The sequence below is a fragment of the Bubalus kerabau genome, chromosome 3 (assembly GCF_029407905.1).
Source record: "Bubalus kerabau isolate K-KA32 ecotype Philippines breed swamp buffalo chromosome 3, PCC_UOA_SB_1v2, whole genome shotgun sequence".
NCBI classification, from domain to species: domain Eukaryota; kingdom Metazoa; phylum Chordata; class Mammalia; order Artiodactyla; family Bovidae; genus Bubalus; species Bubalus kerabau.
In genome coordinates, this window is record NC_073626.1 from 32,655,384 (window position 1) to 32,678,764 (window position 23,381).

The following is a 23,381-nucleotide window of genomic DNA, read 5'->3' on the forward strand; positions in this document are numbered from 1 at the left end:
CCCTTCTGTTCAAGAATATCTCCCACAACCCCCCCAACCACCCTGCAACAATCCTCTGCTATTTTTCTTAAGAATTATCATGGTAAAGCTTTCTTGATTCGTACTGGTTTAGGGCATTTTAGAATAATAGTCTCCGCTTGGATACTTGAAGGATAGATGAGCACTCAGATTCTTGGATTTTTTAATGATTTCTCTCTTAACAGAGCAAAAGGCCAGGTGGGCCACTGGTGTATTTACACAAACACCTGCACGTGAGCCACTCAGAAAAGGATTGGACTCACCAGTATCTGTGGCACATGAGTCCAGGATGGAGCATATCCAAAGCAGGGTGTTGTTTTTTGCTTTTGTTTTATTTTTTCCTCTGAATATTTCTCCTTCACTTTTTTCTCTCATGTTCCTTGTGATTATCAAAATCTGTTCTTTGGGCTGAATGCTTTCTGATATTTCATCACCTGGCTCCATTCAAAACTTTCTGAGCTTAAGAAAGAATCCAGTAGCGTCTGTGAGACTTGAATCCCTCAAGACCGCTGTCACCTTCTTTCTCAACGACAATTTTCAGCCTCCTTTTGGATCATTTCACTGCATTGTTCCTTGTGTCAGTCCTTGGACCAGAGAAACACTTTTCAAAGCATCAACGCTACCTGAAGTGTCAACTGAATCCAGAATCGTATTTAGGATATTCAAAATAAGATGAGAGGAAGAAACCAGATGCACAATACATCTGAGACACAGCATATCATGATGCTGGTTTATTTTCCTTAAACAGCTAGTCCAAGAAGGGTCATTAAGGTCATTAGCAAAAATACTTCCTCTCTTGCCTGTAGCATCTTCCAAAACATTGACATCAATGAACCCACTTCTTATAAAAAGGCTCTGACAGGGACTAGGCTGCTTGTTCCATCTACTATTCTTACAAAATAAGTTAGGAAGTTGGAATTGGTTATTGGGGCAGATTTATAGACTTTTGTGACTCACCTTCCATCAGAGCCGATTTGACAAAATAGAGCTAAAAATACCTCATCATAAAAGAGCTTCTTGTACAAATATGCTCCCTGATTCTAAAAACGGGAGTGCACTGGCAGCGTCAGAAGAATAAGGATGTATATTTTTCCAGGTCAGAATGCACCCCGAGAGAATAATTCCTTGTTTTCTTTTGTAAATAAACACTCAAGAATTCTTAGTAAGTAGTCCTGGGTTCCTTTGTTTTTGTTTCTGCTGCTGCTTTTTCTTTTTCCTTCCATTTCTGTCTGCTGCTTCTCCACAAAGACCCTTAAAAAGACTGACATTTCTCTTGCTTCCTTGTTTCCTACTTGAGGTTCTACCCCGGAAGTGGTTAGGCTTTCATAAGGTTCCTAGTGTGGATTTCAGTAAAACTAAAATGGTTACTATCAAAATTTGAATTCACTGTGACCCCTTTTAAAACTGATAATTATGTTTTTTAAAGGAATAATGTTATTAGTAGCTGAAATCTTGAGAACAGAGGTTATGACCAAATCCCGCATGTAGCCTGTTTTTAATACAGTCATTGAGCTAAGAATATTTTTACATTTTGAAATGATTGCAAAAAACAAAACAAAATCCAAACAGAGAGCAAATGCAACAGACATTGTACATGGCTTGCAAAGCTTTACTATTTGCTCTTTGACTTTTTACAGAAAATACTTGCTAACTCCTATTCCTAATCCTTTCTCTTCTGGCTTGATAGATCACTAATCTAGTTATCTTCACATTGCCCAACTGAGCCGGTGTTTTCTACCTGGTCTATTTTTTTTGGTTTAAAAACACTTATAACATTATTCCTTGGATTTATTTTTTTGTGGTGACTAATTTTTGGATGTTATTCATGCATTCACATCGACTGAGTTTCTTCAACATTCCAACCACTGAACTACTACTTGGGGTAAAATAGACTGTGATTACCAATAAACCCTAAAGTCCAGTGATTTAAAGATATATTTCAAACAAATAATAGACTCAAAGATTCCTTTAAAAACTTGTTTTTACTGTATATATGCATTCTTGTTATTTCATAACTTAAAAGTCTTCTATGGTTTCCCTTTGCCTACAGGTCAGAGTGCAAACTACTTAGCCTTGGCAGGCTATTAGGGATTTCCACAATTGTCATTTTATTTATTTATTTTTTTAGATTTTCTTTTTCTTTTTGTTATAAGGTTTTTTTCTTTTTTAATGTGGGCCAGATTTTAAAGTCTTTACTGAATTTGTTCCAATATTGCTTTTGTTTTATGTTTTTGTTTTTTGACCATGAGACATGTAGAATCTTAGCTCCCTAACCAGGGGTTGAACCTGAATCCCCGGCATTGGAAGGCGAAGTCTTACCACTGGACCATGAGGGAAGTCCCCATAATTGTCTTTCTAACCTCCCTTCTCATGTGGACTCTACACAGGATCAGCTGGGCTATTCATTCTCACCCAAACATAAGCTGTTCTTTGCTCTATCCATTCTATTAAACATGCCAATCTCACATCTTAGAAAAATACTCTATTTCCACCAAAAATCAAATGAGCTGATACAAAAATTGTTATGAAGGCACGGTGGTTCAAAGTGGTAAACCATTCTTATACAAGTCTTATTTAATCTGTTGAACAGCTTCATCCTCAAATATTGAAGGACAGTGAATTCAGAACATTGAACAAGACTAATGTGCCAAGCCTGGTACTGTACATGAAGCATAGTCCTTGTTCTCAAAAGGCATCAAAGTTTAGAACTCAAACTTACCTCTGTATCTCTTGGCCTCCTCTCCTTCTCATTCACTCGTTCACTCATCCATTGATTCAGTAAACTTTTATGGAGCAGTGATCAAGCACACGTGAGTCATCAGGCCCCATCTCAGCCACCTGGCACATGAACCAACAATTACAAGTGTAATGACTGAGGAATGCAGGATCCTCTGGGAGCATGGAGGCATGTAACCAGGGATGGCTGGGGAAGGGGGCAGGTCCTAGCAGAAGGTACTCATGAGTTTGGTCTTTAAAAATTTGGAGGAAGTAGTTGGGCAAAGAGTAGACAGAGAAGTGTTCCAATGAGATTTCTCACCTCAGGTATGTCACCTATAGCTGTGAATATTACTACTTTTTGGAAGCACCATCCTTGCCCAAGAATGGGGGGAAATGTTATTGAAGGGGTTGGGGTTATTTTTTCCCTTGGTTTCCCTTTTACTAGATTGCATGGCTTAACAACAGAAAATGCTCTTTGGTATATTTAATCTTTTGCCATAAGTGATAAGTCCAAGTTAAATTTTTACCAGTGGGACTATGAGGTTTCTAAATGCATCACCCCACCCTTCTTATGTGTGAGCATCACTTACCTCCTGACCTCACCCCCATCTTCCTCCTGGGGCAGATTCCCTTCCCTTCCTAACACTTGATGCTACTTACATCAGATCTTGAGTCTAACATACAGCCCCCTCAAATCCCTCAGCTAAATCATGAACAAATGAATAGAAAATGTGAGACTCCTGAGATAAAGTAGGTCCTGCCTATTTTTTTCTGCTCATTTTTATATCAAGGTAATTCATGATCAGAGCATAAACAGCTCTCCCAATATAGCCATGCAGCCATGATCTAGAAAGCCAGAGGCTTCACTGAACATCATTTATTTAAAAAATGAGAATTTCTTTGGCCAGTTTTGGAAAGCAAAATGCATCAGTGGCTGTTCTACTCGATAATGCTGAGATCCCACAGAGGAAAGTAAATGTCATGAGATGCTCTTTTTTTCTTTTTTTTTTTTTAGCAGCTATCCCAGTTATCATTTTAATCACCCAGGTAACTCCTATGTTTTATGTCCCCTTGTCAGAATGCCAGTTGTTCATGTTTTCATCCACTGAAATGTTTTTAGTGACTAGCCTTCTATCTTGTTTTTGATTACACAGAACTCTTCGAGTTCAGTGTTCTAAAAATAATTCATCAGCTCTGCTCTTTACCCATTATACTGATCCTGTCTTCTCCCTCCTCTTGCAGGGTGTCTGTGCTCTTTCTGTATAGCTACAGAGATGACTAATCATGAGAGTTGGTAAAAGTGTTCTTCACAGAGTATAGGGCAGCATAAAGAGCATCACAGGAGAGTCATGTGAGAGAGAGAAGGGCACACAAAAGGCATGGTCCTGTGGGGGAGGGGAGACCTCCCCCTCGATGCCTCTTGAGTTCCGCAGTTGGACTAATAATAAAATTTGTACACAAGACAAATTGGCAGGAGAAAAAGACAGTAATTTTAATTCGTGCACACAAGGAGGCCCAATCACCTTTCAAAAAAAATACCCATCCACCACTGACCCATTCCTCTAAGGGCCTTTCTCCCCAATAAACAATACTACTCTGAGTGACAGATAGACTTAGTCACACATACAGGTAAACCAAGGGCTAACAGAGGTAGATCTAGCATCACTCCTGGGAGAAAAGTTTTAATGCAAAGAGATGAATTTCCAGGTACAGAATTGTAGCCATTGAGAAATGGGGCAGGGAGAACTCTCCCATGGTTTTTCCCATTTTTCCACATCAAGAAAACATAAAGCCAAAAAAGTAGTTGCTACCTGCTTTGTCTATTCAAAAATTCTAATATTTACCAAAAAATCCCAGTGTCCACTCAAACTATAATACATAATAGTGCAAAAGATGTTTGTAGTCCTTGTTTAGTTGCTAAGTTGTGTCTGACTCTTTGCAGATCCCATGGACTATAGCCTGGCAGGCTCCTCTTTCCATAGGATTTCCCAGGCATGAATACTGGAATGAGTTGTCATTTCCTTCTTCAAGGGATCTTTCCAACCCAGGGATCGAACCCATGTTTCCTACTCAGCAGGTGGATTATTTACCAGTGAGCTATGTGGAAAGCCCTAAAAGATGATTAAATGTACATTTTAAATATAAATACCTAGGATTTCCCTGATGGTCCAGTGGTTAAGAGTCCGAACTTCCAATGCAGGGGATGTGGGTTCAACCTCTGGTCAGGAAATTAAGATCCAATATGCTGTGCAGTAAGGCCAAAAAAAGAAAATTAGACAAATAAATATAAGTACCTAGAATAGATAATATGTCTTTTTGGTCTGAGAATAGGACAGTAGGTTTAGATCCTCCTAGACTTGGAATAAATTTGCAAAATTACAATACCCATGCTAAGTCAATACATTTCAAAATAAATAATGAACTTAAACTAAGTAGTACTTAAAGGCTTCTAAATGATATATTCTCCATGAAGAACTGAGACTGTGGTTTTGACTAAAGGTTTTCACCCCAAACACCACAAATAAGGGTGCAATTTTCTATTTGAATTCTGAGAACGTCTTCTTTCAAAATAGACCTCAAACCAGATACCAAAAGACAACTCTCCCTCCTGTCTGCGTTAGACACACTCTAAACTGATTTTATTATTCAACAAGTGACATTAAGTTCCACCCTAGAAAATAATAGTTTATGGTTAACTTTGCTGTATAGTTTCCAGACTTTGCTTCATCAGGTGAAAGAACACAAGAACCAGCAAAGCAGGGGGCCCCAAGGAGTCCCCAGACTTGCAAGTTCAAGTTCGCACACTGAGCTGATTGACTCATGGCTACACACAGAAATGCGACCACTGAAAGTCAGACTTCATTAGGTCTAATTCATGAATGTTTGTGGGGAAAAGCACAACACAGGGCTTATTTTTTATTGCTGTTGTTTTTGAGGTGTAATTCACATACGATAAAATTCAGTGTGTTTTCAGGTGTATAGTTCTCTGGATTTTGACAAATTTGGTCAGGCAACCACCATCACAATCAAAAGTCCCTTACATCAGAAAGTTCCCCTGTGCATCTTTGTAGCCAATACCCCCAATCCCTTCACTCCTGGCCCCTGGAAGCCAGCAACCTGGTTTCCGTCCCTATCACTTTGCCTTTTCTAGAATGTCATATAAATGGAAACATGGAATAAATAGGCATTTGTATCTGACTTCTTTCATTTAACAAAATGCTTTGGGGACTCCTCCAGGCTGTTCCATGTATCAATACTTCATTCCTTCTTATTGGTGAATAATCTTCCATTTATGGACATACCAGAATTTGCATATCTATGCATTGTTGAGGGATATTTGGGTTGTTTCCAACTTTTATTTTTCCTTTTTTCACCCACTTATTTATTTTTTTAATTTAAGGATAATTGCTTTGCATAATTTTGTGGTTTTCTGTCATACATCAACAAGAATCAACCACAGGTACACCCAAGCTTTTTTTTAAACTTCTTGACCTTGTCTTGCAGCATATGAGATCTTAGCATCTGGATCAGGGATCAAACCCACATCTCCTGCATTGGAAGCACAAAGTCTTCACCGCTGGACATCCAGGGAAGTCCCATGGTTCTAGTTTTTAATGCTGATTAAAGCTATTAAAAATTTGCTTGTAAGCTTTGGAGTAGATATCTTCATTTTTATTGGTTGAATACCTACAAGTGGGATTCCTGAGGTATATGGTAAGTGTGCATGTAATTTTATAGGAAACTTCCAAACTGTTTTCCAAAGTGGCTGTACCATTCACATCAGCAATGTATCATCACTGCAATTGCTCTGCATCCTTGTCAGTAATAGATGTTGTCAGGACTTTGGATGTAGGCTGAGCTATAAAATTAAACATTCTGCTAGCCACATGTACTGGGTTGAATAGTATTCTCTTCAAATTCACATTCATCTGGAACCTGAAAAGAGGACCTGCTTTGGAAAGCAACTGTAACTTTTTTTTGCAGCTGTAACTAGTTAATATTTTTAGTGTTTTATTTATTAAAAAAATTTTTTTTAATTTGTATTAGAGTATAGTTGATTGGAAAAGACTCTGATGCTGGGAGGGATTGGGGGCAGGAGGAGAAGGGAATGACAGAGGATGAGATGGCTGGATGGCATCACTGACTCGATGGATGTGAGTCTGAGTGAACTCCGGGAGTTGGTGATGGACAGGGAGGCCTGGCGTGCTGCGATTCATGGGGTCGCAAAGAGTCAGACACGACTGAGCGACTGAACTGAACTGACAGTTGATTTACGACCCGGATTTGATCCCTGGGTCGGGAGGATCCCCTGAAGAAGGGAATGGTTACCCACTCCAGTATTCTTGCCTGGAGAATTCCATGGCCAGAGGAGCCTAGCAAGCTACAGTCCATGGGGTCACAAAGAGTTGGACATGACTGAGCACTGAGCAGCAGCTAGTTGATTTACAATATGGTTAGGTTCAGGTGTACAGCAAAAGAATAAGTTATACATATACATATATCCACTCTTTTTTAGATTCTTTTCCTATATAGGGCATTACAGTATTGGGTAGAGTTTGTGCTATATAGTAGGTCCTTATTAGTTACCTATTTTATATATAGTAATGTGTATGTGTCAATCCCAATCTCCCAGTTTGTCCCTCCCCACTTACCCCTGGTAACCATAGGTTTGTTTTCTACATCTGTGACTCTATTTCTGTTTGGTAAATAAGTTCATTTGTACCATTTTTTTTAGATTTCACATATAATTGATATCATATGATACTTGTCTCTCTCAGTTAGACTAGTTAAATTTAGATAAGGTCTTATTGGATTAAAGGGGCCTTCATTCCAGTGACTGGTGCCCTCATAACAAGGCCACGTGAAGACATAGAGACTTACAGAGGAAAACAGCACGTGACGATGGGGGCAGTGACTGGGCCCAGGAATGCCAGAACCAGTGGAAGCTGGAAGAGACAAGGCAGTATTCTTCCTTGGAGCCTCTGGAGGAGGGTGGCCCTGCCAACATCTGGACTTCAGACTTCAAGCTTCCAAAGCTGTGGGAGAATACATTTCTGTTGACCTAAGCCATCCAGGTGGTGGTGATTTGTTCCAGTAACTCTAGAAAAAATAATATACTATGAATACAGTTTGCAAAATCTGGTCATGCAAAGAAGTTTACAAGGTTATATTTGGCTTCCATAAGGCTTTCTGAGGGTAAAGCATACTAAATGTGTGGAAGTACAGTCCTATTAGGTACAAATATAGCATTAGCAGCCTAAATTACTAATAAGCATAAAAATACGTGGACTGAATCTTTAGTCTATAATTTAACTTTTCTTTCATTGGGTTGTGCTTCTGCTGAGTACAGTGAAGTACTACTATTTATCAAGTGAAAAGTCATCCCTAGAGACAGGGGATAATCAGAAATTAGGGCTAAGTCAGGAATTTGGGATTAACAGATACACATTACTATACATAAAATGGGCTTCCCTGGTAGCTCAGCTGGTAAAGAATCCATCTGCAATGCAGGAGACCCCGGTTCAATTCCTGGGTTGGGCAGATCCCCTGGAGAAGGGAAAGGGTACCCACCCCAGTATTCTGGCCTGGAGAATTCCATGGACTGTATAGTCTATGGGGTCACAAAGAGTCAGACATGACTAAGCGACTTTCACTTACTTATATATAAAATAGATAAACAACAAGGACCTACTGTATATCACAGGGAACTATATTCAGTATCTTTTAATAACCTATAATGGAAGAGAATCGGAAAAAGTGTATATATATATATATATAAATATATATATATATATAACTGAATCGCTTTGCTGTACACCTGAAACATTGTTAATCAGCTATACTTAAATTAAAAAAATAATTAAGGTCAGTCCAGAACCAGAATCCTTATTGTTGTTGTTCAGTCACCAAGTCGTATCCTACTCTTTGTGACTGGGCGGACTGCAGCATGCCAGGCTTCCTTGTCCATCCCCATCTCCCAGAGTTTGCCTAAGAGAATCCTTGTGATTCTTAATCTATGGCTGTTCAATATGTGAGACTCATATTTTGCAGACTGTTCTATAAAGGCTTAAGAGATAGACTTTGCTTTAATTTATTGTTGTGACAAAGTATATTACAACCCTAAAGATTTTTTAAATTTTTGTAAAATAATTTGCTCATTCACCCTACCATGGTGTATACACTAGTTTTGAAAAGAAAACGACTGTTGCAGAACCAGTCTTGGCTATTTCATTAAAAAAAAAAATCCTATTTTAGTTTTAACTCAAACCTCTTCTAGCTCCTCAGAAAGAAAATAATTCTGCTCTCAAACCCCTATTAGACTTCTTTAGATAGGTAGAGGAATCCCCATCTGTACCCCAAAACCCTAAAAGAAGCTGATTCTTCTGTTATACCATTATGCAGAAAAATGTTACTAGCTCAGTCATTATATTAATCAACAATTATATTAATTCAATAATATAAAGCAAAGGAATAGCAACAGTCAACCAGTTTGTGGTTTAGGCCATGGGTTCCCAACTTCCGGGACCAAATGCCTGATGACCTGAGGTGGAGCTGATGTAATCGTAATAGAAATAAAGTGCACAATAAATGTAATGCATTTGAATCATCCCTAAACCATCCCCACCCGACCCTGAGTCCGTGGAAAAATTGTCTTCCACGAAACCTGTCCCCAGTGCCAAAAAAGTTGGGGATCGCTAGCTTAGGTGACCATAATTGGCTGAGTAGTAATGGCAGTTGGACAGAGCTCAAGGCAACAGACAGGGCAGAAGGGCTGTTACAGATGTGGAAGCAGGATTTCCATGTTTTTACAATCATTCCTCTATCTCTACTATGTAAGCCAGATTTTTTCCCTATTAGCAACATGAGTTATATCATGAGCCTGCCAGTTGACTCTAGATGTCATTACATGGAGATCTGGGCAGTGTCTCTGGCACTCGCCGGGCCCCTCATGAGTCATTTTCCGTGCTGTGCATTGTGGTTAACAGCTGCATCATGCCTGTGTCGCAGAGGTGACTTGTGAATACAATCTTGTCTTCGTAAAAAGTTTGCAGAGCCAAGCAGTGCCATCTGAACAGAGTCCAACAGTATTCAGCGATCCATGTAAAAGACAAGCCTGTTTTCACTACTCTGCTCTCTAATCAGCATATGCTGTTCTCTGAATGTTTTGGGAGAACATAGGGTTGGTCTATTCTGGGGGGACAAAGACTTATAATATTGGGCCACCCTGTTCCAAGTTGGGGCAATTTCAAAGGACAGGGCTTTGGGGACTTGGAACAACCTGTTCAGCTTCACTGCAACTGAATCTGGCCAAACACAGACATCAGTCTCCCTCTCAATCCCCATCCCACGTGTGGAAAACCATAAACTCAAGTCATTACAAATAAAAGGCTGTGGAAGAGTGCCCAGATCCCCCTGTGGGTGGTATGACGCTGTGGGAAAGGAGCCATTGGGGTAGGGACTGTCCCTCTATGAGAAGTTGAGAGAAGGAGAAAAAACAATGACCAAAATGTTTGCCTTGTTTAATTAACTCTCAGCAAGGCTGTCTATTCATTACAGTTCTGGTGTACCAGGGAAGTGAGCTCCAGGGGACCCAGAACTACTGGTTCTGCTCTCCATTTTAACTGCTAATTAGATGCTTACATTTAAGTTGCAACAACCAGCAGATATTATTGTCCATTGCAGGGTGGTCAGAATTAGACTTGGGAATTGTGTAGATGGACAAATTCTTTCAGGGGAACTGGAAGTCACTGCTATAATTTATGATAAATATAGCTGGGATCATATTGGCAAACTATGTACCTGTCTGCACTCCATCCCAGCTAAAAATACCATCCATTACAAAACAAAACAAGACAAAAAACACTAAAAAATTAATTCATTTCAGAATGGGAATAGAAGAAACAGGATCAAGAAAAAGGAGTCAGACCCGAAGTTCAATCCTGCATATTTAAAAACAAAGCTAGGAGCAGAATCTGGTGCCTGGCATAGCTATTCAGCCTCGCAGCCTGTGCAAATTAACCCGATTCTGAACCTGGCTTGGTGTAATATGTGCATTCTCAGGAACCACACTATTGCAGATTCCTCAGAGACCTGACCTTGCAAAAACCAGGACGGTAAAATTAAATCCTTTTAAATTAGATTTTGCATAGTCCCATTGACCTCCTGGGGTGCTCTGGTGTTCCTCGGAGCAAAGTCCAGAGTATGGTGCTACCCATTTGTGATCTGAAAACAGAAGAAAACTGGAGATGAGAAATCGGGTAAGAGAATAGTAGCTTTTAACGAAAACAGTGTTCAAACACATCAACCACTATTGGGGGTGGAGCGCTATGACCTCTCTGCATCACTGACCACAGCATAACTGCCCGTCTAGAAAAGGCCCAATGCAGAATGTTTCTGTGATCCTGCAGAGGGGGCCTTAGCGAGCCCTGGGGCTCCTTCTCCTTCCTGCCCCTGGAACCTCCAGGCTGGGTCCAAGTCACCCCTCACTCCCCTGACTCCCGCCGGATCCACCCTTCAAATCCCGCAGTGCCCGCCCCACTGATTGACAGGCGGGGCAGCCACTCCCAGGAGCCCCTTTCTCTGTGTCCCGTAGCCAATAGCAGCCAAGAGGCGGGGCCTGCGGCCGGTAGGCGGTGCTGGTCAGGTGCAGTGCTGGTCAGGTGCTCTGCGTTGAGTTGGCGAGCAGGTGAGCAGCTGTGGGTTTGGGGGGCACCCTTTGCTCCCGCCAGCTCCTGGCTGTTGCCCCGGGTCTGCGGGAGGGATCCCTTTCCAGGCCTTCCCTCCCATTGACCCAAACCGTTGCGGATTGAGCGGATCGCCGCGAGGGTACGAGTCGGGGAAAGTGGGAGGCTGGCCTCCTCGAGACCCACCTGCCTCTTTAGGGACCCCCAAACTATCCTTCCTCCCGTTTCCACTGCACACTTGTACAGAGCCCACGTTAGGGCATCTTCTGGCCTCGGTGGGCGGGCTGGAGTTCTACAAATTGGGAACGTACCCTACGCCGAGATCCTTCCCGGAGCTAGGATGAAATCCCGGTGAAAACGATGGGGAGACGCATCACCATCTTCTTGACGTCTGTTCGCTCTACATACACCTTCTCATCCTTCACTTTCTCTCCTCTCCTTTCTTGGCGCCCCTTTCCTCTAGATTTCCAAGGCTGTCGGTAGGGGAAGGGCTGGAGGGGCGAGGAATTGGAAAGCAGCCCAGTGAAATCTGGACCCAGAACGAGGGATTCCACAGCGCCATGAAGCACTTTGTGTTACAAAAGAAAGAAATCAGATTTCTTCCATCCCCACCCCCGCTTCCCTGTTTGTTGCTTTATGTCATCGATGTGATAATGTTGGTTCCTCTTACCAAACATTCCTAAGCTTGAGGCAATGGTTAGCCTTTGTTTATTTGCGTTTGTCCCAGGAAAGCAGTTCGGTCCTGCTTATTACAGTTGCTGAATTAATTTACTACAATAGAGGAGAAATCAGATGTTTCATGTAGTTGATTCATTTTTTAGCTTTAAATTATATTTGGTTCATAGTATCCTTTCTTGTGTTAAGAAAGTGAAGGAGAAGAGAGGAAGAGAAAGAACCACCATTCTTAGCTAGAAATGTTAGTAAATATTTTTGCAGTTCCTTATTGGAACTGATTATTCATGTTCCTTCCAGAACTGGGAAGTTTCTTGCCATTTGAAGAATAGTTTTTTAAATTTAATTTTTGAGCCATTGTCTGGAGATCAATACCTACAACAATTTCAGTTTAAGTAATGTTCTGGTATGCTGAAATCATGGTTAAAAACAAACAAACAAAACAAAACAGAAGCAGAATGCTTGCCCCTGGTAGCAAAGCAGGCATGCCAGTTTTTATTTACCAGCACTTATAAAATAGGAGGGCAAGACAGGTTCTTTTTCTGAGGTTTAAAAATGTCTTCAGCATATTCAAATTAGGAAGGTGTCAAAAACTGAATTCAAGAGATTTCTTGGCACAAAATATAGTTAGATCCAGGTTTGGTGGGCTTATAAATAACTTCATGCAAGAATGAAGAGCAGAGGGAAATCCTTAACTGGATTTGCAAACCTAATGAGAACTGACAAAATTTACATATGTATTGTTTTTCATATTATCTCTTATTAGCTTTCTTGAATAGAATAAAAGCTTTTTAGAAATAGAGGCAGGTGAACAACAGCAATTACAACCGCTTTGATCCCAAGAGATTTATTTAATCCTGGGAAGTGCCTGTTCTACACACACCACTGATAAGATTAAATGTTGATGAATTTTAACATTAGGAAAAATGAAAGTGAAAGTCACTTAGTCTTTTCTGACTCTTTGTGACCCCCATGGACTGTAGCCCACCAAGCTCCTCTGTCCATGGAATTCTCCAGGCAAGAATACTGGAGTGGGTTGCCATTTCCTTCTCCAGGGGATTTTCCCGACCCAGGGATCGAACCCAGGTTTCCTGCATTGCAGGCAGACTCTTTACCAACTGAGCCACCAGGGAAGCCACTAACATTAGGAAGGTCAACATCAAATTTCAGATTTACACTTCTGTTATACTTAGTTCAGAACCTAATTGTTTTATTTAAAGAAGACTATGTTTTGATTGAGGGCAGAAGGAGAAGAGGGCGTCAGAGGATGAGATGGCTAGATGGCATCACTTATGCAATAGACATGAACTTGGGCAAACTTCGGGACATGGTGAGAGACAGAGAGGCCTGGTGTGCTGCAGTCCATGGAGTCTCAAAGAGTCAGACATGACTGGGCGACCAAACAACAACAACATGCTTTGATTATTTGGAGAAGGAAATGGCAACCCACTCCAGTATTCTTGCCTGGAAAATCCCATGAACAGAGGAGCCTGGCAGGCTGCAGTTCATAGGGTTGCATAGAGTCAGACATGACTGAAGCAATTTAGCACACACACATGCTTTGATTATTAATACATGAATATCAATTATGTTTCACAAATATATTAGAATGTCACAATTTTTATGTCACTTCAAGACACCAAGTTAATCTCTTACTATGATGGACCAAACATAAGGCCTTGCCATTGAAACATGGAGGTTTACCTATGTATTTTTAAAAAATATTATTTTTGAATTTGCTAGTGCTAATTCCTGTTGCTAGGTTCCTACAGCCTGTCTAACACTAATGATGAACGCGTCCACAGGTATTTCAGTTCAGTTCAGTTCAGTTGCTCAGTCATGTCCGACTCTTTGCAACCCCATGGACTGCAGCATGCCAGGTCTCCCTGTCCATCACCAGTTCCCGGAATATTTGGACATATATAAATGTCCATGAGCAGGAGCCAGAAGTCTAAGTCAACCTGAAAGTGTTTCTGAAAAGTTGTATGCAAATTATTTCATCTTTTAAAATGATATTTGGGGAGATAATTTACATAATTTCTTTGAGGAAATGTTTTGGTAAGTTCTTAGAAACTAAAACAATTTCTAAAGTGTGAATATATTTCTTAGCTTTGTTATAGAGAGCCCCATGTTTCTTGTTTAAGATGAAATTCTGCAACATAAACCTTCCAGGCTGTGATGTATACTATAACTGGGGTTACTAAGCGCCGTCATTCTCTGTTTTGGGTAAAGTCTGTAAAACAAAATTATTGCCATTAACTTCTATATTTTTCTTATACAGATTATCTTACACTGAAGCAATCAAGTAGTTTAAAAATGACTTCAAAACTTCTCCGGGTGTCCTTCATGCTTGCTGCATTAACACTTTCAGTTACATTTTCTCTCCAATCAGACCAGCCAAAGGTTCTGCTAGTTTCATTTGACGGATTTCGTTGGGATTATTTATATAGAGTTCCAACACCCCATTTTCACTATATTATGAAATACGGTGTCCAGGTGCAGCAAGTTACTAATATTTTTATTACAAAGACCTACCCTAACCATTATACTTTGGTCACTGGCCTTTTTGCTGAGAATCATGGTATTGTGGCAAATGACATGTATGACCCTATTCTGAACAAATCTTTCTCCTTGGATGACATGGATATTTATGATTCTGAGTTTTGGGAAGAAGCGACACCGATATGGATCACAAATCAGAGGGCAGGACACACGAGTGGTGCGGCCATGTGGCCTGGAACAGATGTCAAAATACATGGAAGCTTTCCCACTCACTGCATGCCTTACAATGACTCCGTTTCATTTGAAGACAGAGTTGCCAAAATTATTGAGTGGTTTACATCAGAAGAGCCCATCAATCTTGGTCTTCTTTATTGGGAGGAACCTGATGATATGGGCCACCAGTTGGGACCAGACAGTCCGCTCATGGGGCCTGTCATTTCAGATATTGACCACAAGTTAGGATATCTCATACAAATGCTGAAAAAGGCAAAATTGTGGAACGTTCTGAACCTGATCATCACAAGTGACCATGGAATGACGCAGTGTTCCCAGGAGAGGATCATAGAGCTCGACCAATATCTGGATAGAGAGCACTACACCCTGATTGACCAATCGCCGGTGGCCGCCATCTTGCCCAGGGAAGGTCAGCCTGAACGGAGTGGTGATCTGGGGCGGGGTGTGGATGTGCCCAGAGTGACTGAGTGGGGGATTTCTGTTTCTGTCTTTCAAGTGTGCTTGTCTTTGTTCATGGTATACTCTTGGATTTAATCCTTAGTCTCTGAAAAGACAAAGTCTCTTCCCTCCGAGTCTGATTTTTTACTTTTCTCTACAGTATTGAAACTGATGCTCTCTCTGTGTATTTATGGTAGTGGCATTTAACCATTTTGGAGTCATTGGATATGATGAAAAGCTACAGCCTTCACTCGCAGAGAAGTAGAGATGGGAAAATACACACAAATGTGCATGGAGTTACAGTGATTTTTATGGAAGCCTTCAGAGGATCCTTAGTTAGGATCTGCTTAACAGGGAAGCCGTGGGGTAGAGGAAAGAGAAAGTTTTGCTCCTGCTGAGACTTAGCTTTCTTACCTATGAGCAAGGGAAGTAGTAACAGTATCTCAAACTTTAAAAAAAAATTTATTTACTTGTTTTTATTTTTTGATGTTCTGGGTCTTCATTGCTGTGTGGGCTTTTCTCTAGTTGTGGTGTGAAGGCTTCTCGTTGCAGTGCCTTCTCTTGTTGCAGAGCACAGGCTTTAGGGCCTGAAACTTTTTACAAACCTCGTCTCAAAGCCTCATACCAACCTGTCATTCATTATTTCTGTTTTAAAGGTAGATTCTGTTTGAGTTTTGAACAAACTCAAAACGTTTAACATCCCCAAAAAGAATTTGAAAGAGAGTGGATACCTGTATGTGTATAACTGAAATCACTTTGTTGTGCAACTGAAAAGAATCCAATGTTGTCAATCAACTACACTCCAATATAAAATAAAAAGGCTTTTTTTTTTTTAAAGTTTTACATCCCCAGGGTTGCAAAGAGTTGAGCATGACTAAAGCAGCTTAGCACACTCATGCACGCATGGACATGTGTATTTAAGTCTTTAGAGATTAGAGATTTCTGGTTCAATAAAATGTCTTCTCTGAAGGTGAATTTATTTTAAGAGAAGATTATTTTTCAGTTTCCCTCGTGGGGAGTGGGGGTGGGCAGGGGCTCTAAATTGTCTGGTAAGACTTCATTTCCTTGAACTTGCTGACTGTCTACATCAGTAGGATGTCTGCATTGACTGACCTCTGTTACCATGGTTGCTTCTTGGCTGTAGCGGTGAGAGTCTTGTTCTGACTGCTTCTCCTCATCCTTCTGTTTTAGGCAAATTTGATGAAGTCTATGAAGCACTAGCTCAAGCTCATCCTAATCTGACTGTTTACAAAAAGGAAGAGGTTCCGGAAAGATGGCATTACAAACACAACAGTCGAATTCAGCCCATTCTCGCAGTGGCTGACGACGGCTGGCATATTTTACAGAATAAGTCAGATGACTTTCTGTGTGAGTATGTTACAGTCTTTCTCCCCATTCTGCATCGTCTGCTAAAGTGGAGGCCATCTGGGAGTTGTTTCTGCCGTATTCAACATTCTGTTTACCGATTGAATAACTAGGCTAGTGTCATACATTAATAGCTAAATAAAGATCCAATAAATATCCCAATAAAGATTTACTGGGACTTTAAAATGAGGTAACCTCCTAAAAGTGAAACATTTACTTCTCTTGAAGTCATCAGACCAAAGATAAGTACCATGCTCTATACTGCTAGTTATAACCATTATGTTCCTGAGAAAAACCTGAGTTTTGTAAATTGAATCATTTTCTGCATCTGTTTCATACTCTGGTTTCATAAAAGTGTCATCTCTATTTTTCTCTGCAGTTTTCAGTTTTCTAGTTTCTTTTGCCCTGTGGCTCTACAAAATATAGGCCAGCTTTGCTTTACACTTTGGGAACATTTCTAAAAAGAAGTGCATATTGGCATGGATAAAAGTATATCAAGATATATTTTCCTAATGAATACCTAGTGGTATAATTCTGGAGGTATTTCCATTATATAAATTTAGAAGATGATGGAAATCCTATTTAAAATTCAAGTATACAAAATAAAGAGCTTTCTGCCATCCATAATAGAGGCTTCCCTGGTGGCTCAGATGGTAAAGAATTTGTCTGCACTGTAGCAGACCCAGGTTCGATCCCCGGATTGGAAAGATCCCCTGGAGGAGGGCATGGCAGCCCACTCCAGTATTCTTGCCTGGAGAACTCCATGGACAGAGGAGCCATCCATAACGTGTAGTTTTCCCTTTTCACACAGCTTTTAACAAGTCAGTCAAATGGAAGTCATCCACAGGATGTAACTCATCTTTATCGTGCCTTCCATTTGCATATTTGCTCTCAAACTGCCTGCCCACCCTTACCCTGATCTGCTCTGTATCAGCAGTGACAGATCCCTCCTGCTGCTGCTGCTGCTAAGTCGCTTCAGTCATGTCCAACTCTGTGCGACCCCATAGACAGAAGCCTATCAGGCTCCCCCATCCCCGGGATTCTCCAGGCAAGAACACTGGAGTGGGTTGCCATTTCCTTCTTCAATGCATGAAAGTGAAAAGTGAAAAGGAAGTCTCTCAGTCGTGTCCAACTCTTAGCGACCCCATGGACTGCAGCCTACCAGGCTCCTCCATCCATGGGATTTTCCAGGCAAGAGTACTGGAGTGGGGTGCCATTGCCTTCTCCGATATCAGCAGTGACAGATCTCTACAGACTAAATTTCCCAAGCTACTTTGTAAGCTGGTTTCTGGTTCCATTTGGCCAATAGAGAACCTTGGCAGGAGTGTGGAAGGCAGGAGTTTGGCCGAAGCCAGGGTCTGTCCCCCATTCTGTCTGCCCCAGCCTATGACTTCATGTCCACTGTGATCCCAGCTCTGGACAACCTCCCTGTCTGTGGCCTCAGCTCCTACTGAGTAGTCCTGCCTTTGGGGCTCTGGTGACCCCACCTCATCCTTCTGTCTCTCCAGCTCTGGGGGCCGTTGAGGTTCCCACTGGGGACTATTCCCACTGGTCTACTCACAGGGTAACCTTGCCATCTCATGTTTGCTTCTGAGCTTCAACACTGGCCCTCATCTGAAACTCCCTCTCAAACTACCTGGCATGGGATCTGCTTCCCCGCTGATAGAGACACTCACATGCACTACCAACCAATCCACTGGGGGTTGTTTCCATTGTTACTGAATGTTGAAGCAAGCATATGGTGCCGACACTGACTAGAAATGCTCCTTGATACATTTGAGATATTTTAAAAAATGTCCCTTTAGGTAGAATTGGGTTTGCATCATGTTTATTGATGAAGAGAAAAGCAGTTACCTGGCAGTGGCATTTATAGAGCATAAATGAGTCATACTGGCAGATGTATATGTGATGGGTTCAGATCCTTAAAACAGGTTTTACATACGGATAATAATCTGTAAACCAATATTTAATCAGGCCAGGAGAGCTGTATTAAAGTTTTTAAAAATAATTTCTTTGGCCATGGGAATAGTTGCCAACTTTATATGTTCAGGCTTTCATGTATTGTGCAGGTGACTCTTATGTGAGAGGAGTTGCTTAGAAAAGAACTGCTGTCTCTGAAGAGACAGAATTACAATTAACAATTAACATAAATGTCAGTGGCTCTCTTCAAACTTTGGTTCAGTGAACTACAATTACATAATAGATGGTCACTCCTATTTTGAATCTAAAACCTTAATGGTGCTCCTGTTTATGTTAATGTTCAACATAATTATTTTTTCAACAAAATAATTAAGTACTGGCTACTACAGTCCTTCTTAGCCTGAGTTCTAGAAGAGAATTCAGCCCTAATGTCCAAAAGCAGTGGTTCTCAAAATGTGTTCCCTGGACCAGCATCATCCAAATCTCCTGGGAACTCAATAGACATGCAGATTCTTGGGCCCAACCCAGATCTGCTAAACTGGGAACTGAGAGGGTGGAGCCCAGAGATCTGTGTTTTTACCTGCACCCACCCTCCCTACACCAGAGTCTCATACACGGTCAAGTTTGAGAACCACTGCCCTTCAGTTCAGTTCAGTTGAGTCTCTCAGTTGTGTCCGACTCTTTGCGACCCCATGAATCGCAGCACGCCAGGCCTCCCTGTCCATCACCAACTCCCGGAATTCACTCAAACTCACGTCCATCGAGTTGGTGATGCCATCCAGCCATCTCATCCTCTGTTGACCCCACTGCCCATAGGCATCCATTATTAAATACTGTCTGCTGGATCAAGCATTTATGGTAGGGGCTACCCCTAGGAAGGGCTTCCTGGGTGGCTCAGTGGTAAGGAATCTGTCTGCCTGTAATGCTGGAGACCCAGGTTCAATTCCTGGGTTGGGAGGATCCCCTGGAAAAGGAAATGACAACCCACTCCACTATTCCTGCCTGGAGAATTCCATGGACAGAGGAGCCTGGTGGGCTACGGTCCATGGAGTTGGAAATATATGGACATGACTGAGTGACTGAGCATGCATTCACTACTAGGAAAAAAAGTCCCTCTTCATGGGAAAGGTTTTCTAAGTCATAATGAGTTCACTTCAAGTCTGATTTTCTAGTAAGAAGTGTGATAGGATTTACTTTGCCTTCATGATTAGAGTCTAGATCCAACTTTTCATAGACAGGAGCCCAACAATCATCCAATTACAAATTATATAATGGCACATTTCCCAATGTTACTGTTGATTAATTAAGTAGAATAGCACAGCCCCAGTCAGATGATTCCTAGTGATTCATAAATCCAGCATTATTTCCACTTGAATAAGAAACTCAAGAGAATCATAGCACTAAAAATGACTCCTTTAGATGGATTTTGCCAGGCAGATTTGGAATTACTCTGAGAAGATGACTCTCAGAGGAATTGATTTAGGATTTTTTTTTTTTCAATTCTGGGTTCCCATTGCACATTTCCTAGTAGCAAACTTAAGCAGTAGAGGCCGACTTGCCGGTCATTCTCACCACCTTTAAAATAAAGCCTTTCAGTTCTCTTTGGTTGCCATTTTATGGGCAGAAGAACCCTGATATTATGCTAGAGTACAAGCCTTTAAAGGCAGCTTTTATTATGCAGGGGTTTTCATCCTTCAGTTTTGTATCTTCTTCTGATTTATCAAGACTCCAAAAGTCTTTAACTTTTTTTGTAGCCGTACTAAAGCAGACAGTGCTAAGCTGGATCCTGATCTGAAACGCCAAGATTTTACCCACAAGTCCTGATCTTTATTTTTTGATTGTTGTTCAGTCGCTATGTTGTGTTCAACTCTTTGTGACCCCACGGACTGCAGCACACCAGGCTTCCCTGTTCTTCACTATCTCCCAGGGTTTGCTCAAACTCATGTCCGTTGAGTCAGTGATGCCATCCAACCATCTCATCCTCTGTCACCCTCTTCTCCTCCCGTCCTCAGTCTTTCCCAGCATCAGGGTCTTTTCTGAGTCAACTGATAAATTATGAATTTATTGGCTTCATGACTAAGGGCACCTTTATCCCTTTATCTTTAGAACAATAACTGGAACATAGTAGGTACCTAACAAGTAATTGCTGAAAATTAGTTTACCTGCCAATCACTTTTGTGTTCCCCCGACTTGGCTCAGGGAAGTTTACCCTTCTTCCTGTGGCCTGTGGGAAAGATTTGTGATCATTTGACTTTTCGTTTCCTGAATTGAATCGTGATGTTGACCACAGCAGAGATGATGTGTAAAGGATTCTTTTATTTAAAAGTCAAATTAGATAAAATTTGCATGTAAGTCTGGCATTCAATGATACAGTTATTTCCATTTTAATACCATCTGGTTGGCTAACTTGTTCATGCATTTTATCTTCACAGTAGGCAACCACGGGTACGACAATGCATTAGCAGAAATGCATCCCATTTTCTTAGCCCACGGTCCTGCCTTCCGAAAGAATTTCACAAAAGCAGCCATGAACTCTACAGATCTGTACCCCCTGCTCTGCCACCTGCTCAACATCACTGCCCTGCCTCACAACGGATCACTCAGCAACGTTCAGGATCTGCTCAGTTCACCGACTCCAAGAGCAAGTCCTAATACCCAGACCCCGCCTCTCCTCCATGCTAGTGTGAAACCAAGAGAAAATGAACAAGACGAGTCATATGCTTATTTCATAGGGGTCTCTCTCGGTAGCATTATAGTTATTGTGTTTTTCATAGTTCTCATTAAACATTTAATTCGAAGTCAAATACCTGCCTTACCAGATTTTCAGGCTGAAATATCTCAACCATTATTACAAGCCTAATGCTTCTGTGATGTGAAGATGGCATAGTTATGTCAGTGTTTAAAGGTTTCAGATTCTAGGGAACTAGCTTCAGACATTTGCACAGACGGTTAAGCAGTTATGTAATATACAGGGGCAGTCACACACACAAACACACACACACACACGGACCAAAATATACTGACCTGCAAAGGATGAAAGATGGGGAAGTATATTTCCATTGTTCTCTCTGGCTTCCAGTAGATAAGATCCTGCTTTATTTGTACTTGGCACATACAATGTATATATTTAGCAACTTTGCACTATTTGAAGTACCTTACATATTGCACTTTACTCTCCTAATGGTACTTTTATGTGAAATGCACTTTATTGACAATTATGTCTTATAATTCAGTAGAAAAAGACAAATTTTACACCTATGTCCCAGAATACTTGTTATTCCTTGTTCTAATGGAATGAAATTTCTAATAATTCCTGAATAATGTAGAAATATATCTTCTTACATTGGGAGAATGGGAAGAAAGTGAAAACTGTTGAAAATGAAATGTGATGACCTTTGAACGTTGGATTTCAAAGAGATGGGTTCCCAAAGCAGGGTGCATCTGTGAGCACTCCTTGTCATATTTCTTTCCATACGACATGGGTTTTCATCTTATTTCCCCCACAAAACAGAGATCCAGATGCTGCTGGATTCATTCTAGGCATATCATTTCCATCGTGACATTCATTATTGCTACTTCCTGATGTAGTCATTTTACTCTGATTTTGATAATAAAGACACCATGAATATACATTTGCTTCCTCTCAAGTCTAGCCCTGCCCTAGAAGGGTAGAAGGGACCAGGCATCATCTCAGCAGTGTTTTCTCTTGCTCTGTAATTATTTGCTTCCTTGAAAAATAAATCACTAGTAATTGCATTAAAAATCAGATTAGATCAAAGAGTGTTTTGTTTCTGGTAACCTGTAGTGACAGAGCCTTTAGGTTTGAGCATTTGAAGGTCCAGCATTGCAAGAGAGCACAAAATATATTGGGAAAAATGTCAGCCACACAATCCTTGAAAAGAACTGTGTGGAGCTTGGGGAAAATAATTAGGAGTTTAGGGGAAAAAAAAATTAGGCAGGACCAGTGTTTGCAACGTACCCAGGACAGCGCTAAAGGGTGCCTGGTGGCAAAATTTAGTGAGATAATACCTAGAGGTAACAGGTATTGAAATAAGAGAAGTTGAGATTATAGCCTTGTTTCCTTGAAATATTTGAATATCTACTCACATATGCTCAGTGGAATCAAAGATGAATCCAGGTTCACAAACAGACATTACTCCTCAGTAGGACTTTTCATTCACAAAAGACTTAATCTCCTCAGTAGGGTTTTTCACCTGCCTGGTCATCTCAGCTCCTCATTCCCACCATGGAAAGCTGTGCTTTTGGTCTCTTAAGTACTTTGGTTGGGGAGAGGGTAGTATTACTGGTGGTTTCTTAGAGGAAGGAGGAAGCCCCAGAATAGCTTTCCTTGAAGAAAACAGAAACCAGCTTATAGACATGTGGCCCATAGATAATACTATGATTTTGTGTATATTTATGTACCCACTGGCAAAGAAGTAGGTAAAATGTCAAAAGTATTCAAGAAAGAAACTATAAATTTGAGGGAAAGAACAAAAGTGGCAGAGTGGAAAATATAATTAAAGTGCTTCCTAAAATCAGGTGAATGATTTTTAAATGATGCCAATAAAGAGTGTTAGGACCTAATTCTTAATACAACCTCTTAATGGGATAGAATGAAATCACTGGAAATGTATCAGTAGTATAGATTAAGAAGCTGAGACATGAGATGGTAGACAGCTAACTCCTCAGGAGGTCTGAACTCTGGATTAGACATTTTAGAATATGCGACTTATTCATATTGGCTTGCTTTATAGCAATCAACTGATCTGTGTGATTCAGATGCCAAATCTAATGACCTGAAGATGAAATTGGTCTATTTAAAAGCAGTTA

General features: G+C 40.9%; 1 protein-coding gene and 1 long non-coding RNA gene across 4 annotated transcripts; one reads left to right on the plus strand and one right to left on the minus strand.

Annotated features, from left to right (window-relative positions):
- Positions 1-2,244: 2,244 nt before the first annotated feature.
- On the minus strand, positions 2,245-12,348 carry LOC129645835 (uncharacterized). The gene is made up of 4 exons (XR_008711518.1): positions 11,732-12,348; positions 7,618-7,836; positions 4,886-4,981; positions 2,245-2,856 (listed from the first exon to the last, which is right to left on the minus strand). It is a non-coding gene; the product is annotated as an uncharacterized LOC129645835 (long non-coding RNA).
- On the plus strand, positions 11,297-22,821 carry ENPP5 (ectonucleotide pyrophosphatase/phosphodiesterase family member 5). 3 transcript variants are annotated; one of them, XM_055571278.1, is made up of 4 exons: positions 11,297-11,422; positions 14,374-15,237; positions 16,458-16,634; positions 20,984-22,821. In XM_055571278.1, exons 2-4 carry the CDS (start codon positions 14,409-14,411, stop codon positions 21,409-21,411), a joined length of 1,434 nt encoding a protein of 477 aa, XP_055427253.1. In that variant the 5' UTR covers positions 11,297-11,422; positions 14,374-14,408; the 3' UTR covers positions 21,412-22,821. The 3 variants fall into 3 exon arrangements, with proteins under 3 accessions (XP_055427253.1, XP_055427252.1, XP_055427251.1); XM_055571276.1 differs by lacking the exon at positions 11,297-11,422 and adding an exon at positions 11,430-11,562; XM_055571277.1 differs by lacking the exon at positions 16,458-16,634 and having other exon boundaries at positions 11,320-11,422.
- Positions 22,822-23,381: the final 560 nt, after the last annotated feature.